The 18,642-nt window shown below is 41.0% G+C and overlaps 1 protein-coding gene across 1 annotated transcript; it reads right to left on the minus strand.

Annotated features, from left to right (window-relative positions):
* Positions 1-12,983: 12,983 nt before the first annotated feature.
* On the minus strand, positions 12,984-17,894 carry LOC309340780 (apovitellenin-1-like). The gene is made up of 4 exons (XM_081859861.1): positions 17,728-17,894; positions 16,862-16,972; positions 15,878-16,040; positions 12,984-14,327 (listed from the first exon to the last, which is right to left on the minus strand). Exons 2-4 carry the CDS (start codon positions 16,920-16,922, stop codon positions 14,219-14,221), a joined length of 333 nt encoding a protein of 110 aa, XP_081715987.1. The 5' UTR covers positions 16,923-16,972; positions 17,728-17,894; the 3' UTR covers positions 12,984-14,218.
* Positions 17,895-18,642: the final 748 nt, after the last annotated feature.

Below are 18,642 nucleotides of genomic sequence, written 5' to 3' on the forward strand. Positions count from 1 at the left end.
TAGAGGGGTTTTTGAAAGAATTTCTAAAGAAATATATACATAAAATATTTTTTCCTTTTGTAAATCTCATTCTCATTTGTGTAAAATGGTACAATAAGTATTGGAAATTCAGTTAAAATTTCACAGGAAGAATAAAAATTATTCAGCACAATAACTCTTCAGACAATTATAATCTGTTGACTTAGATCAGTTGCTGGGAGATCAGTACTAGATATTTCTCTTGATCTCATGCATGACTCATGATTGAGGATAACTGATTTCTAGAATAAAAGACGCCTATGCTCACCACTAATTTTAAGTATTGAGTTTCTTTAATGTTTTTTCATTCAACTTACCATCAGAACAAGAACTTGTTATTGTTGTTTAGTTGTGTCCGATTCTTCGTGACCCTATGGACCAGAGCATGCCAGGCACTACGCTGTTTAATTTACTGTATCTGCCTCTCAGAGACTGAACACTGCCTCCCTTCAACAGCAGTTCTAATTTTTGAAATTTTAGGAAAGGTGAACATGTTTTAGAAATTTGTACATTAGCTTTGGAAATCAGTGTGATTTTTTTTGCAAATGTAAATTTTTAAAGTGTGTTTTTTAAACTGGCATTTTTCTTTTCACTAAGAAGAATAAACAATTAAGTATATGAACTTAAAAAAGTGTACATGTTGATTTCATTTGATCACTCTGTGAATTTACTTTTCTTCTCTTGAAATAAAATATAACTGAAACACTGCATTTGCTGGGTAGAAGATTTCTAAAAATATTAATATGATCATGATGAAAAATAATCCTTTCTATTTTAACACACACTCACACCTACTTCAAATGGCATTATTTATCCCCCTTTAAGACATTCTGGATCTTCAACTTGCTGAATATGTGGTTCATAATGCAGAGTTCTAACACATAATTTTTTACACAGATTTACTAGACCTTGCTAGTGTTGTGTAGGAGACAGAATTCTGTATTTGGAACTGAGAAATAGGGGTTCAAACCTCTACAAGCTGGAAAACAACAGCATAACACCCAAAGAATAGACTTCTTTCCGTGAGACCAGTGCCTCCAACTGCTAACCAAATTGGCTTCTACTGATTTCTTACCTAGCACACCACCTCAAATTAACTTTTGCCTCTGTTAATGTAAGGAGTACCCAATTCCCCTTTATTTCTGTTTTCCACCTATGAAGGAACTCATGTATTTCACTTAAGTATGGAGACAGATCTGGATCACACCTGGTTTTAGTATGAGCAATTATACTTGTTCCTAGCAAGCTTTAGTGCAAACAATTTGATACCTGCATCCCATTATGGGCAACCTTGAGGTGGGGATGATGCCTCTGGTTGTCAGAGGTAGGTGCAAAAGTGAGTGGCGCAATGATTTGAGTACCCTTTACCTTTGTATAGGCTACATTCTATCTGTGCAATAGTTAGAGGGTTTTCTCCCCCCCCCCCCGTCTCCCGACTAGGCAAGCAAGAGACCCTTTATATGGACACTCTCCAGTTAGGAAAAAGTACTTGATGAGGGCATGTAGCAAAGTTAGTGATGGGTGACATTAAACCCCCATGATAGAAGAAATTATTTAGCGTAACAATTCCTTTTTTAGTTACAGATAGGTAGCCGTGTTGGTCTGCCATAGTCAAAACAAAATAAAAAAATTCCTTCCAGTAGCACCTTAAAGACCAACTAAGTTAGTTCTAGGTATGAGCTTTCGTGTGCATGCACACTTCTTCAGATACACTGAAACAGAAGTCACCAGACCCTTCTATATAGTGAGAAGGTGGGGAGGGGTATTACTCAGAAGGGTGGTGGGAATGGGTGATAGGCAGATAGCTGTGATGAGCCTGTTGACGACTCTTAACGACTGCAATAGGTCTACATTCCTTTTTTAGTTTAATGTCAGGCCCCTCTGTGCTTTGGGGTTATTCTGTACATAACACACTTCCAATTTTCAATGTCGCAACTCCGTTAAGAAATTTGAAGGTGTACACAAGGTGACTTCTAACAAAGTCCAGTCCCAATCATACTTCCTAAATCCTATTTCCATCAGTGGGACTTATTCTCAAGTAAATATACTTGGGATGGGAGCCTCAAGTGTTCAGACCAAATACGCTCTCTCCCCCCCCCCACCCCCAATTTTTCACCAGGCAGGAAATAATGCTTATTTATGTTGATGACATAAGATTACAGATTATGTGGCATAGGCTGAGATAAAGTAAAACCAAGCTGTGAAACTAAATAGCTTTTTGTTGTTGTTTTTTAGGTTAGAAATGAAACTTGATCAGTGGTTTTAAATGAATTCTTCAGGCTGGCACTGTGCTAGGCAAACTGATTTGTTGCTGTTGATAATTGTGGGGAGGACCAATAACACAAACAAGTAGAACTTGGCACTTTCCTATAAGAGTCAGTCAACATTCTATGGCCACTGAGCACACTTAGCCAATGGGTTATTTGTGTGTTCATTTTATAAACCTCTAATATACCACCCCATTTAGTTGTCATCAACATTCTTTTTTTCCAGAAGGACAGGGCCCCCCACATAACAGAATAATCAGGAACCCCCCCCCCAACAAAGACACACATTAACTTCTAAAGAGCTCCCCACCCCAGTGAAATTACATACCTCCAGGAATAACTACTTGAGGGGTAAATATTCAGTCTTCATCTCCTTAGCTATTCTTATGCTGCACAATCCGAGAGCACCTTTCATACGGTAATGTGAAAATAAATTACTGCTCTAGACAGTGGGAATGCCTTACACATTTTTATGTGGACAAAAGTGTGGGGTTAAAAAGTCAGTGAAACTCTTTTGGGCTTCCCCCAAGCTGCTGTACACTGAGTTATACTGAGTTTTCAGCACGTTCGTAAGGGTAGTGGGAAAATGTTTGCTTGATTTGAGTCAGTTGCTACCAAGCAGTGAGCTGTCTCTAACATCTCTTTGTAGAAACTGACTCATCTCTCTACTGGTTAAGGAAACGCTCATTGCACGATAGGTTTGTTCTCACAGTTATTCATTATTCAAAAGCAAGATTTATTTTTTTAAAATCAAGAGCCCAGGTAAGCGTTGCATGTGGGCTTATCCTCACTATACATGTAAAGTGCTTTTGTGCCACCTTAGCTGTCAGGGTTCCCCCCAAAGAATCCTGGGAGCTGTAATATGTCAAGGGTGCTGAGAATCATTACGAGACCCCTCTATCATCCTCACAGAACAATAATTCCCAGAGTGCCCTGAGAAGAAGAGTTGATGGTTAAGCTACTTTAAATCTCTGGCGTGGATGTAGAATCATAGAATCATAGAATCATAGAGTTGGAAGAGACCACAAGGGCCATCGAGTCCAACCCCCTGCCAAGCAGGAAATACCATCAGAGCACTCCTGACATATGGTTGTCAAGCCTCTGCTTAAAGACCTCCAAAGAAGGAGACTCCACCACACTCCTTGGCAGCAAATTCCACTGTCGAACAGCTCTTACTGTCAGGAAGTTCTTCCTAATGTTTAGGTGGAATCTTCTTTCTTGTAGTTTGGATCCATTGCTCCGTGTCCGCTTCTCTGGAGCAGCAGAAAACAACCTTTCTCCCTCCTCTATGTGACATCCTTTTATATATTTGAACATGGCTATCATATCACCCCTTAACCTCCTCTTCTCCAGGCTAAACATGCCCAGCTCCCTTAGCCGTTCCTCATAAAGCATCGTTTCCAGGCCTTTGACCATTTGGTTGCCCTCCTCTGGACACGTTCCAGTTTGTCAGTGTCCTTCTTGAACTGTGGTGCCCAGAACTGGAGGTGAGGTCTGACCAGAGCAGAATACAGTGGCACTATTACTTCCCTTGATCTAGATGCTATACTCCTATTGATGCAGCCCAGAATTGCATTGGCTTTTTTAGCTGCCGCGTCACAATGTTGGCTCATGTCAAGTTTGTGGTCAACCAAGACTCCTAGATCCTTTTCACATGTACTGCTCTCAAGCCAGGTGTCACCCATCTTGTATTTGTGCCTCTCATTTTTTTTGCCCAAGTGCAATACTTTACATTTCTCCCTGTTAAAATTCATCTTGTTTGTTTTGGCCCAGTTCTCTAATCTGTCAAGGTCGTTTTGAAGTGTGACCCTGTCCTCTGGGGTGTTAGCCACCCCTCCCAGTTTGGTGTCATCTGCAAATTTGATCAGGATGCCCTTGAGTCCATCATCCAAGTCGTTGATAAAGATGTTGAATAAGACCGGACCCAAGACAGAACCCTGTGGCACCCCACTAGTCACTCTTCTCCAGGATGAAGAGGAACCATTGATGAGCACCCTTTGGGTTCGGTCAGTCAGCCAGTTACAAATCCACTGAGTGGTAGCATAGTCAAGACCGCATTTTACCAGCTTCTTTACAAGAATATCATGGGGCACCTTGTCAAATGCCCTGCTGAAATCAAGTTAGGCTACATCCACTGCATTCCCTTCATCTACCAGGCTTGTAATTCTGTCAAAAAACGAGATCAGGTTAGTCTGACATGACTTATTTTTCAGAAATCCATGCTGACTATTGGTGATCACAGCATTCCTTTCTAGGTGCTCACAGACTGTTTGCTTAATGATCTGCTCCAGAATCTTCCCTGGTATTGATGTCAGACTGACTGGGCAGTAATTATTTGGGTCCTCTCTTTTCCCCTTTTTGAAAATACAAATTTTTTGTACACATGCTTTTTTAATCTTAACTCAGTTAAAAGTTCTTTAGATAGCCACCCTGGCTTCTTTAGGCACCTTCCATGTTTCCGTCTCATTGGTATTGCCTGAAGTTGTGCTTTTACTATCTCCCTCTTAACAAACTCCCAGCCATCATGAACTCCCTTTCCTTTTAGTATTACTGTCCATGGGATCTCACCCAGCACTTCCCTAAGTTTTATGAAGTCGGCTTTCTTAAAGTCAAGAAATTAAGTCCTAGTATGCTTGGCTGCTCCTTTCCGCTGTATAGTAAACTTCAGAAGAGCATGATCACTCGTGCCTAATGATCCTTCCACTTCTACCCCACTAACCAGGTGATCAACATTGGTTAGGACCAGATCTAAAATGGCTGTTCCTCTTGTTGCTTCTCCCACTTTCTGGACAATGAAGTTGTCTGCAAGGCCAGTGAGGAATCTGTTTGACCTTATGCTCTTGGCTGAATTTGACATCCAACAAATATCCGGGTAATTGAAGTCCCCCATTACTACTATCTCCCTTCCTTTTGCATGCTTGGCCATCTGTTCCAGGAAGGCATCATCTATGTCCTCCGTTTGGCTTGGGAATCTATAGTAAACTCCCACAATGAGGTCCCTGTTATTCTTCTCTCCCTTAATTTTGACCCAAATGCTCTCACTTTGGCTTTGAGGTTCTAAATCTTGGATCTCTTCACAGGTATACACATCCCTGACATATAACGCCACTCCTCCTCCTTTCTTGTCTGGTCTGTTTCTCTGAAATAGATTGTATCCCTCCATTATTACATTCTAATCGTGGGACTTATCCCACCAGGTTTCAGTGTTGCCTATTATGTCATATTTAGTTTGCTGTACCAAGAGCGCAAGCTCATCTTGTTTATTTCCCATGCTTTGCGCATTAGTGTACAGACATTGAAGTCCATTAATCATTCCCCCGTGTCTCTTATTTAAGGATTTTTTTTCCTCCCACCACTAGGTCTGCGTGCTGTTTGCTCCATTTGGTCTATGACATTTGGATGATCATCTTCATCAATTGATAGACTCCTACCTTCAGGAGCACTGTCTCCCTCCTCCACATTAGTCAGTTTAAAGCCCTCCTGATGAGGTTTCTGAGATTTTTGGCAAAAACATTCCTCCCAACCGTTGTGAGGTGCAGCCCAAGCTTGCCAGAAGTCCATCTTCAAGAAACTGCAGCCCGTGATCAAAGAATCCAAACCGTTCCTGTTTACACCATTTGCGAAGCCAGCTGTTCACTTCCACTATTTTCCCCTCTCTCCCTGGGCCACATCGTTCAACTGGGAGGACAGATGAGATGACAATTTGTGCATTTAATTGCTTCAATTTCCTGCCCAGAGCCTCGTAGTCTCTTTTGATCTTCTGGAGGCTGTTGCTTGCAGTGTCATTGGTTCCCACATGAACCAAGAGGAAGGGGTATTTGTCAGTGGGTTTTATGATTCCTTGCAGTCGTTCAGTTACATCTTGGATCTTAGCCCCGGGGAGACAGCACACTTCCCAAGACATCTTGTCAGGCCCACAGATCACCGTTTCTGTTCCCCTCAGTAGGGAATCCCCTATCACCACTACACGCCTCCTCTTAGGTCTGGTCAGGGTTCTTCCGTGAGCTGTCCATTCCAAGGTCGCCTGCACATTCCCTGAGGACTGATTTTGCTGCTCGTCTTCATATACCTGATCGACTGTAATGAGGGAGAGATCCTCAAATGGAGTCTGGTCTTCGTCTTCCATGCTAGGGGAGAGGACCTCAAAGTGATTGTGTATTTCTAAACAATCAGAGCGAACCCTGGGCCTCCTACTTCTTTGAGTCACGTTTCTCCATATATCTGGCTCCTGTGTTGGTGAACTAGCCTCCTTCTCAGGGGAGTCCCCTGTCTCCTCCTTGGTGGAGACGGTGTGCTCTGTTGCTTCCAAGAAGAGCTCCAGCTCTCTAATTCTTTGGAGCGTAGCTACACGTTCCTCCAGTTGCTGGACTTTGTCTTCTAAGAGGGCAATCAACATGCAATTGTTGCAGGTAAAGCTGCCTGCAACCTTTGGCAAGATGGCAAACATTGCGCAGGAACCGCAGGCGACTGCAGCTGTTCCGTCACCCTCCATCTTGAGAACATGTCGTTGGGGGTGGCTACAGCAGTCCTCCATCATAAAAAGCATGAAGACAGGACAAATAACTCCCCCCCAAAAAAACTAGGTCTCCCCCAACAAACGTTTGAGACTAGCTCCCCTAAATCTAAAAGATGGATCAAACTGCGCGCGCCACTAGGCGCGCACCACTACCCCACAAGCTCTGATAAGCTCCTCCCACAGCTAATCACCTGCCTCAACAGAAACCCTGCCCCCTCTGACCTTTGCACAGGGAGAGCAGCTAATCAGCTGCTGCCCTGCAAAATGTATTTAGTACATTTTTATCTCACACTTTTCTTCCATCATGAAACTTAAGGCAGTATACTTGGCAGTATACTTGGCAGTAAAAAATTCTATACAAGTTGGCATGGGTCCATTTCTTTCTGTCAGCTTAGCTCAAGCCATCAAAGGAACTTGACCTGGTCAAGCATTCTGCACACCTGCATCTCTGTCCATGGCAAGTGCAAACAGACCTTTGAATTTTTCTATGGTCACGTATTTTACAGATCTCACAAACACTGAATAAGCAGCACCAGTATCTGGAACACAGGCAACATTAACTGGCAGACCCAGCTTTCAGTATTACAGATGCAGAGAAACGTGGGTTGAGCCGTTCACACAGGAGACAGTGAAAAAAAATCACCATACATAATTGTGCCAGATTTTTCCTCAAGCAGTGCTTCCTGCATAGAAAATTGGTTGGATCTGGATGAAAACTACTATTAAATTATGCTACCAACAAGGTTGTGCACACACTGTATCTTTAAAGCACATTGTTTCCGTCAAAGAATTCTGGGGCACTGTAGTTTATCCCTCATAGAATTACAATTCCCAGCAACCTTCAACAAATATCAGCTGGTGCCCATTACCAGATTGTTTCCCCACATCAAACTCCAGTTCACTGAAGCTCTCATCTGAGCATGTGCAATGGCTGTCTAAAACATACAAACCACAGCTTAATCATAGCTTCTGTTTTCAAATCAGATAGATGCTGGATTGAGAGAAAGTATATCAAACAGCAGTATTTCTCAATAAACTGCAGGATACATATGGCTTGTGGCCCACATCATGTGCAGCCCTCTTCAGACACCAGCAGTGGGCATGCACTGGAGTGGGAGTAAATGGTAATGGATACACAGCCTGATTTTCCTCCTCTCCCAAACCAGTCAATATTCCATTCACACTGAACATTCTCAGTTCTCATTGGCCAGTTTTCTTCTTTCCCTTTGTTATTTGAGGTTCATGTGTGTAGGGTACATACATTTGTGACCAATCCCAGCCACATTCAGATCTTTAATTTCTCTACTGAGAACATACAATACTTCACAGTGTGAACCAGGAAATCACCTGTCCATAGAATGATATGGTTCTTCATCTCTGTGTGTTCTGCTCTAGCCACTCCATACTAAGAACATAGATCAGGCCAATGGCTCCTCTGGTGCAATATCCTGTTGTTATACTGTCCAAACAGATGTCAATGAGGGAAGACCATTGAGGGAATGAGGGGATCACCAACTGTGATTCTTAGCAACTGACATTGGGAGACATCTTTCCCACCCAGGTTTTTACCCTGTCACTCTTCTCAACATTCTGTGCCATTGAGTTTTGCTAGACCTGGTTGGGGGTTCCTTCCTTTTAGTCCACCCCTCCCACCCTAAGAGTAATCCGTGTCTGCAGATACATCCCTTCTTCTTTGTGGATGGTGCAGTTTTTGCTACATAGGCATTCAGAAGACTCGAATTTGAATTTGTATCTAGATCTTACCAATGTTTAAGGTCAGACCAGACTCTCAACCAGCTACTATTTTGTTCCTGGGTCCAATTGTCCTGATTTTGAACACTAAAGCCTTAAATGGCTTTGAACCAGGCTATCTGAAGATAGCCTGATCTTTAATAATCTTCAAAGGACCTTCTCATATTTCCCTCACCTTCTGAAGTGAGGTGTGCAGCAACTAGTAATAGTGCCTTGTCCATTGTGCCCCCTTGCCTCTGAAACTGGCCTCTGGAATGTTCTACCAGATCAGTGGCAGACTTTGGGCTTTCAAATTTCAGTGGCACCCTCTGTGACACCAAAATTCAATGCTCACCCCCAACTCTCACCTTCTGTTCTAAACAAAATAAAAAAATTCCTTCCAGTAGCACCTTAAAGACCAACTGAGTTAGTTCTAGGTATGAGCTTTCGTGTGCATGCACACTTCTTCAGATACACTGAAACAGAAGTCACCGGACCTTTCTATATAGTGAGAAGGTGGGGAGGGGTATTACTCAGAAGGGTACCCCTCCCCACCTTCTCACTATATAGAAAGGTCCGGTGACTTCTGTTTCAGTGTATCTGAAGAAGTGTGCATGCACACGAAAGCTCATACCTAGAACTAACTCAGTTGGTCTTTAAGGTGCTACTGGAAGGAATTTTTTTATTTTGTTTTGACCATGGCAGACCAACACGGCTACCTATCTGTAACTGCTTCTGTTCTAAGTCTTTGTTGCGGCTCAGTGCCCAGTGTGAACGAACTGGCTGCACTCCCCTAAATCCGCCTCTTACCAGACTCCCTATTGATTTTAGAAAGAAACTAAAGATGCTGCTCCCTCTACCCCCACCCCGGCTTTAATACAGTTTGGTGCTACAGCTATTGTTTAATTTTGTTGGGTATTTTAATCTGCTTACATTTTTTTTTAGTGATTTTAATGTGGTGGCTTTATCCGGTTTGCTGCCTCAGGAGTCCTTATGATTAAGAGATGAGACATAGTATTTTAAATAAATGAAAGACTGTGGCTCAGTGATAGGATACATATTTTCTATGGAAAATGGGTTCCTGTGTTCAATCCTTGGAATCCATAGTAGGGCTGATGAAGATTCTTCTCTGAAACCTTGGGAGTATTGCTACCAGTTAGTGTAAATACTGAGCTAGATTAGTCCAGGAGAATGACCATTAATTCAGGCTTCCTCAACCTCGCCCCTCCAGATGGGCTACAATTTCCATCATTCCTGACCACTGGTCCTGCTAGCTAGGGATCATGGGAGTTGTAGGCCAAAAACATCTGGAGGGCCGAGGTTGAGGAAGCCTGGACTAATGGTTTGCTGTGGTATAAAGTAGCTTCCTATATTTTAACCTCTAGCTTGTTAAGCATTCCTTTGTAGGGTAAAACAGGGTAGAGATAAGTGATGGTAAAATACATGTAGATCATGGGTTCCCAAACTGACGAAGTTCTTCCCTGATGTTTATGCCATGTGTGGTTGCTCTTGGTTAATGTATGGTTTGTGAAAACATGCTAGACATGTCACTTTTCTTCATCTTGATAATGATATTGCTCAGACTAATTGCTGAGAAAGAATTCCAGCACACACATACACAAATATTTTGAGCAATTAAAATCAACGGTACTTACTTTCTGGCAAGTGATAGTGGCTTTACACACATTTATTTAAACAGTCAAATATGTTACTAAGGAAAACAATTTGGTGAAACAAACAGATTAATACTCTCGATGTTGCTGTCAGAGTGGAAGTAACTGATGTTTTGCCTTTTGAATGTGGTGAACTTCTTCTACCACAAACTGAAGCCTGCTAAATCGGATTCTATTTATGGGCAAATTTGCATATGTGTGAACGCGAATGTTGTAGCCACAGGGCAGCCAGAGTTTGGTATATCACCAAGAAACATACCGGTAGTTTGCCGTTTAATAAGGACATTAGCGGAAAATCCGAAGTCTAAAATAGCAAATGCCAATCTATAGACAAGTTTTAAAAAGTACATATATACAGTGCAGTATTTTCCCCTACACTACTTACTCCATTTGTGAAATCTGTCTTCTTATACTTTATGGTGTAGCATAATTCAGTCCTTCTTAAGACTAAGACAGATTAAATCAAGGTAGTTACTTCTGTACAATATTCTGAAGGAAGCGTGTACAATGTATAGACAATTCCTGTTTGTGGAGTGTTTTGACTGCCACACTGCAAATAATACTAGAGAATGACATTTTCTTAAGAGTAAGGTAAGGCAATGTAATGGGTGAGGTATGCAGTGATCCAATTCCTAAGGCTTACATGATGCAGCTTAGTGATGCCACATGATAATAAACACTGGAAAAACACCCCTTTCCCAAAGGAAAAAAACAAGAAAAAATGTTTTCAAAGAAATTTTGTTTTCAAAAATAATTGTTTTCAAATAATTGTTTTTTTAGTGAGAAGCTTCTTGTGCAATATTTTCCTTTTCATCACGACAAGTGAACTACATGTGAACAGTACACTGTAAAGTAGTATTTTAAAATAATATTGCTACGGTCATTTGTGCTGCTGCAAAACTTTCAAGATGCAAAGATGGCAGTGTTGCTGTATTACTGTAACATTTCACAGGCAAATGTGAAATTAGGAATGCATCTGCTGGTCTAGATTCACCTGTCATTGAAGAAACTGGCCCAGTGGACACTACCGCTGTTCTAGAAAACTGTTTCTGGCAGTGACCTGTCAGATTTGCTGAGTGTCTCTACATTCTTCAAACTTTTTTGATGTCTTGAAGACAGCCCAGGGTAATACTAGGACTGAGCCAAACCTTCCCTATTTCACAACCTCATTTACAGGTGGCAGAGGGTGGGGCATATTTCAGCTTAATTTTCAGGAGAGTGAAAATTGAAAAGTGGAAGGGACTTCCTAACTGTCATAGAGCTCCTTTCCTGATGTATGCAACCATTCCTATACTTCCCCAGAAGTCCCATACCAAAGCAATACATATCAACACACAGGAAGGAAGATCACTCCATGAAGCGAGCAAAACATGAACCAGTGGTATAATGAAGATGTACTTGATGAAGCAAATGGATCTGGATAGTGCAGTTAACATTCATAATGGTGAGAATTTCCTGGGATCTGAAAAGGATCAGAACAGTGAATCTCTTTTTCCTCACACAAAGACCGACGCAGACCAGCTTTTGCATCATTCTTGCAAAATAATATATCCAAAATTTTCCAATACTGAATTGGCTTAACCTGCTGAATGTAAAATTCACTTGATTCATACAGTAGCTGTACTGATGACAATACACCAGAAGGAGTTACCCAAAACTGTCCTTTCCCTTTACTGTCGAAGAAATATGCTGTGACGCATGCAAATGGATTATAAGGTGAATCCACCACAGATTTTAAACTAACAAAAATGCTGTGCACTAATCCTTCAAGTACTAAAAAAAAGGCATACCTGAGGCAAAGTCATTTTATAGTTTAAGGAAATCTCAAAGAAATGTTTGACTGAAGAGTTCCCCAAGGCAGATTTTCAGTCACATTTCTGACTGATTTGTGGGCTGTATCCAGAAGAGGGTTTGCCTCACAGGACCAAAATATAGGTCCCTGTATACAGATGTAAGTGACACTGTATCCATTATTAATTTGGTTTTTCTACAGCCATGCAGCACATTTCACAAAGGAAGCTGTTGCAGGAGATGCTGGAAACTGCTAAATTCTCTGCCGGATCTAGTGGCTCCTAATAATTGTGAGTCATAGATAACATTTTATTATGTGGAGGCATTCAATTTATTTACTTTATTTTTAAAAGCACACTTTTCTTCCAAAGAGTTCAGAGTTGCACATATGCTGTACTACTTGCGATGATTCACAAAGTGATCGTTGACTTCTGGGAAGACTTCATAACCTGCCATTGCTGAAGAATGGCTACTTTCTCCCTCTGGTGGCAGCATGAGAAAACATACCAACTTAAAATAATAATTTTATTTTGCAAAAGAAAAAAATCCTAGACTAAATCAATACTTTTTATTTTGCAGAGCTCAGTTCAATGGATGGGGTATACCTAATTTATATTTCTACTACTCTGCATTTCAACTGAGCTGGTTATGATATATAATCAAAGAGAAACCGAATAAACCCTGGGAAATCAAACTATCTAAACATTTCTTGCAAGGAGAATCTTAAACCAGATCCAATAAACTCTATACCAAATTCATTTACTAATTGTACTATTCAGATATAGAAAACCAGGCAACCTAAATTTGCACCTATTTCCCGCCCCCCCTCCCCAGTAATTCCAATATCAACTCACCCATATTTTTTTCCAGCAAGGGAGAGATAAGCAATCTGAATACTGCAAATCCAAAAGTTTATACACATTACAAGATTTCTATTACCAATTATCAACCTATAGCTAGTAACCAAATAAAATTAACTTTGTCAAATCATAACACAAACTGGATTTATTTCCATCAAATTAATAGTTTTATTATAAAAGAACATGTAAAAACACAAGCTCTGAGACCCTTAACACAATTTATTAAACACAGTGGGTAGAGAGGGAAAAGGATTTGTTTCTAAATTGTACTGTTCTGAGTTTAGGAGACATAAGCTGTATGCTTGAGCGCCTTTCAAATTCCTGGATCCAATTTCAATTCCTGGAAAAGCCAGGCTAACTTCCTGATGAGGTAATTGTTGATGTATGGGTCATTAAGGTAACAAAGGAAGTGGCTCTGTGCGAGATAACAAATAGGTGGGACCCTCTCCCCAAACTGCTGGTATTTACAAAGACAAAGGCCAGGAGTGAGAGTTGGGTTACGAGAGCTAAAAGTTAGAAGTTGGAAGCAGGATGGGAAGAGAGAGAGAGCCATGCTTGACTTCTGTTGGATCCAGGGGTGCCAACATGGGCCCCAGATTATGGGTGCCCAGCGGTCTACGACATAATGTGACATCCTGACCTCACATTGAGCCATGACATTACATTGTGAGCGCCGCAGCGGTGCCTGGGAGCCATGGAAATCATGTCCAAGGCCCTGCGATACCTCAGACTCCACCTCCAAGGCCCCGCAAAGCCTTGGACATGACTTGCAATGCTTCGTGAGGCACTGGAAGTCATGTGACTGAAGATTTTTTGATGATGTAAATATACGGTCAAAAGAACTGGTCTTATATATGATCTCGGCAGCACAAACAATAATTGCAATTCAGTGGAAAACAGCCCAAAATCTTACACTGGACGCTTGGTACCATTCACTCTAGAATATAGCTATAAAGGAGGAAATCAAGCATAATTTGAGATTTCGATGAGTGCTAGAACCTCCAGACACATTTTATATGATTTGGCATTCCTTTAGGACATATACAGTGGAAGCATCATTTTCAAGATAACCTTCATCACAAGCCTGGCAAATCTGAAACTAAACTTAATGATCTGGTAAATTTGATAGTCTTTACTTGGACTTTGTTAATTTAACTCATGTCCAATTACTCATTCCATATGCCTATTTTATAGTTTTGTTTTCCATCTTTAATTTTTTGTCGGCTGTTATAATTGTTATCTGTTTTATATACAGTATAAAATGCAATGATAATAATAAAAACTATACCAAGATAACCCTCTGCACATTATGATCCACTGATGAATACAAGGAAGAGGCCACTCCACAGATTTGTTTAGGTCCTAGTGCTGTGCTGGTTCTGCTTCTTCCTTTGTCCATAAACCATGTATATTCTCCACCAGTTGTTGAAATGCTCGATTGATTTCAGTTGTTGTCTTTATCAAGAAGTTCCTGCAAGGAAACAAAAACCTGTAATGATGAGATGCTAGATGACATTTCATACACAGTATTTTTATGCTTTCCTCATTTTTCTGAGTGTTGAGAACTCCAGGGATTCACCGCATACTCTAAATCTGTTTCCTTTGGGAGGAAGGCACTGGAGGCTTGTGGCATTTTTGTGATGCAGGGCTTATGGCTCAAACATATATAGGCTGGACATGGGTGGAAGCTTCACAACCTGAACCCTCCCAAAATATATTGCTCCCTCATTCGGTTTATAGAGGGTCATCCATGTTCTTCAGAGCTCCCAGGAAACTCTACAGCTCTTATACTTTATTAAGCCAACCAGAATGCTACAACAAGCTTTTATGTTCACTATAACTCTTCACCAGGCTGGATGACAAAAAAATGCAAGGGAGGAGGCTCTTGTTTGAGCCATCCTTGTCTGCATCTGGTAGCAGCCTGAAGATGGGGTGGGAGGAGGTAGCAGGCATTCATATGAAACCCATTCTGGTATGGATGGAAGGACCTGCTAACTGCAGTTGTCTCAACTTCTCATTTTCCAATCTTAAATTCAGTTCTCCAAATTTCTGCAGCAATTTTTTAAAAAATAACTAACGAAAATTCACCAGCAATTTAGTGAAAATTTATCCCAACACATACATTTTTTATATGTCATTTTGACTAATGCACACATTTTTGGAAGCAATTTTCCCTAACATAACACATTTTTTGTATGTTATTTTCACTAATACCTTCATTCTTATGCACACTTTCCCCTGAGATATGCATTTTTGTAGGCACTGGTTGGCTGGAGAAGTGCATTGCAAAATGGGAGTTTTGAAGCTTAGCAGTATTTCAGTCTGCATACTGCACTGTTCTGGAAAGTGTGGATTTGATAGGTTTGGCTTTAAATTTAAACTGAATTGAATTTGTCCCCCATCCCTACTTTCAAGTGCTTTGCAGGTTCTAGGTTGTACCTGGCCTCCCAGGATGGGCAAAACACACAGTGGGTGAATCCCACCTCTGCCAATATGCTACCAATTATACCACCCACTGGAGTTTGCCAATACCCTTAGCCAAAAGCAGTGCAATGCTGAAAGAGAAAAGTTTGCACACGTAGCATTTTTTTGTAAGCCAGTCGAGTACAAACACACATTGTCCACACTTTAGTGGGGGAGAAATATATCTGTTATGTACTAAAGTTCTCACCCTGGGCCAGCAGGGGGTTACTGTAGATAGTTATGCAAATGAAGGATCGAAAGTGACGTTCAGTGATTGGATAGTTTTAGAAAGTTGTTACAGTAACGAGGTTCTGGAGCTCTATATAAGCAAGTTGACTGAGCCCTTCAGTTCAGTTCTGTTCCAGCTTACAAATAAAGAGCTGCTTTGGAGAAATCGCTGTGTCGTCTGATATGTTCACCCACAACTTAACAATATCCCAAGTACATATTTTCACTGTAAAGCTGGTTTATTTCTATAATCTTGTTCCTGTAGCTTGAACCTCCACAACTGAACCACCGCCACCAATGACATAAATGTGTCATCATCACCATACATACCTTGTCTCAAGAATGATTGGATTCTGGAAAGCACCATACAAGAACTCAGCAGTTTTAGGAGACACTTTGTTCACAGCATCGAACACATAAAATGCAATTGCGTCAGGTATGACCATCCAATCATTACGGACATGCCTCTTTGAGATGGCTTTAGCATCAACTTCTGGAGAGGGGAGGGGAGGGGAAAATGAATTTAAATTCTCTTCTGTAATTTAGTGTCCAGCTGGATACAGGTATTGCCTAAGAACTTCAGAAGCAAGGCACATATCGTGTGTGTGTGTGTGTGTGTGTGTGTGTGTGTGTGTGTGTGTACACAGACATGTTTACACAGCATTGTCAAGATCCATAAATAGCATAGGCGGGGGGGAATGATAGATCCTTTGCACTACGACATTTCTGAATCTGCTATTATGCAGAATTTGTTTCTGAGCAAAGGGTGGGGGTGAGAATTTAAAGCCACGAGCTTTAATTTATTAGCTGGCAAAATTCACTAACATTTTCACTGTGAGTTAAAGATTGTACTCAAACCAGTTGCCCCAATTGATCGGGCGTGTCTGTCAGTCTATGAGAAAACCTCCACATAAGCAAAACCCTGGGACTAGGGTTTCATCTTGTATAGGATGGCAAGATACAGCATTCATCAAATGCACAGTATCTGATGAAAAGAAATGCAACGTGGCCCTTTCAGTACCTAAATGAATCAGCCTACTAGATGAATAACTAAATTTTTAAAGTAATTAATCATTTGACAGATTTAATAATAAATACTCTCTCCAGTGTCTAAGGACAGTGGAGTATTTGGAGTTGCAATTATTTGACTTTGAGCTGTAGAATACATGAAGAACTCTAGATTATCCCCCCTTTTCCCAATGACTTTTTGACTCGTGTTTAGTTCAACAGTATAACCGGGTATGGTGATAGCAGGAACCTATATTTAGCAAGCAAAGCATATCTGAAGCCATATCAAAGCACTTTCGATCTTACCAGTAAGGGTATTTGCAAGGAGAAGGATCAGAGCGACAGCCCAAGCTTTATACTGAAGCATGATCTAGGTCACTGTTTCAGAAGACTCTGATGCTACAGTTGTACAGAGTGCTGCAAAGAAAGCACTCTGTCAGTATTTTGTAAGGAAAATGCGACACTACCGCCACACTTGAATAGAGACCAATAACCAAATACATAGCACTGCTGAAATCAGCTACAAATTTCTATTTGCTTTTTCCCTTCTGCCGCACCCATTCACAGGATCTGTTTGTGCAAGTTCTTGTTATTATTTATGTTATTATTTTTCTATACCACCATCATTTTTTTAAAATGAAAAAAAAATAACATGGTGACAAACAGCCTGAAATCAGTAATAAAATCACCTGCCTAACAAAATCGCAAATCAGTGGCCAACAAGTATATACTTACTGTATGTACTGTACTAGCACAAAAATTGTAACGAATACAGTGGTACCTTGGTTTTTGAACGTAATCCGTTCCGGAAGACCGTTTGACTTCCGAAGCGTTCGAAAACCGAGGATCAAAGGGCTGTCAGCAAAATCTATGGTGAAAATTGAGAAACACGCCTTGGAAGCCGTTTGACTTCCAAGGCGTGTTTGAAAACAGAAGCATTCATTTCCGGGTTTTCAGCGTTCGGTTTACGAAACATTTGGCAGCGGACACGTTCAAAAACCAAGGTTCCCCTGTACTGGAGAATATCCCCACAGCCCACCCAAGAAATATTGTTGAATGAAAAATAGTACAAGATGGTGCACTCCACATTCAAATTTCTTGAAATGCATCATGTTCAATATCTCCCCTAACTGATTTGCATTATACATATAGACAGGTCTTTTTTCACTTACCTTTCTTACTGGCAGCGGCTGATGTCACCTCTGAAAGCAAAGCAGACTCACTAGTCTCATATAGATGTATTTAAGGGGTCATAGGTCTCTGCTTCCTCCACATCTGCTCTTTTGCAATAGATAGGTACGGAAGTGTGGAGTCCCAAGGAAAACAATCTGATGAATCACATGGTAAAAGTTTTTAGTTAACCCTTTACTCCAGGGGTCATTAACTCCAAGTTTGGGGGCCTGACGGAGCCCTCCAAATACATTTTGCAGCATGCTACTTTCCCCTCCTTTAAAAGCAAGTGGGGCTTGGGGAAGGAGCTAGGGCAAGTTGTGGGGAATAGGTGAGGGGATGGGTAAAATGTAAAGGGAAAGGGGTTGATGAGGTGTGAGGGAAGGGCGGTTGGCAAAGGGGTATGTGAGGATGGCAACTGCAGTGAAAAGCGGGGCAGCCCCTATATTTGCTGTAAAACACTTAACTGATTTTTTATTTCTCTTGTCAATACCCTGTATTCCTTTTGGGTTGTTGTTTATTTGTTTTTGTGCTTTTTGCTGTTATTTGACATTTAAAAATCAGTAACACCCACCTAACGGTAAATCAAAGCTCTTAAATGGAATTCAAATTTTGTTTCTTATAAATATAAAAATTGAAATGGTGGCTCAAAGACGCAAATAGCAGGCATGGGGGAGGCCTGCCAGCTACTGGAGTCCCAACAACTGCTTCAAGTTGCCAGGTGCTAGCACTGGGCCTTGTGGTCATCTGGTTCCTTCTTCCTAGAAGCCCAGACATATCATGAGGTGACATATCACTGGCTCAAGTGATAAAAAAGAAAGAAAAAACTATTGTGTAGTAATCCCCCAACCCGCCCCAAAAAACCCCCAGGATATATTTTTAAAAACATGAAAGGAAAGGAAAATACACACATTGTA

The sequence above is a fragment of the Podarcis erhardii genome, assembly GCF_964252035.2.
Source record: "Podarcis erhardii genome assembly, chromosome: 4".
Taxonomy (NCBI): Eukaryota; Metazoa; Chordata; class Lepidosauria; order Squamata; family Lacertidae; genus Podarcis; species Podarcis erhardii.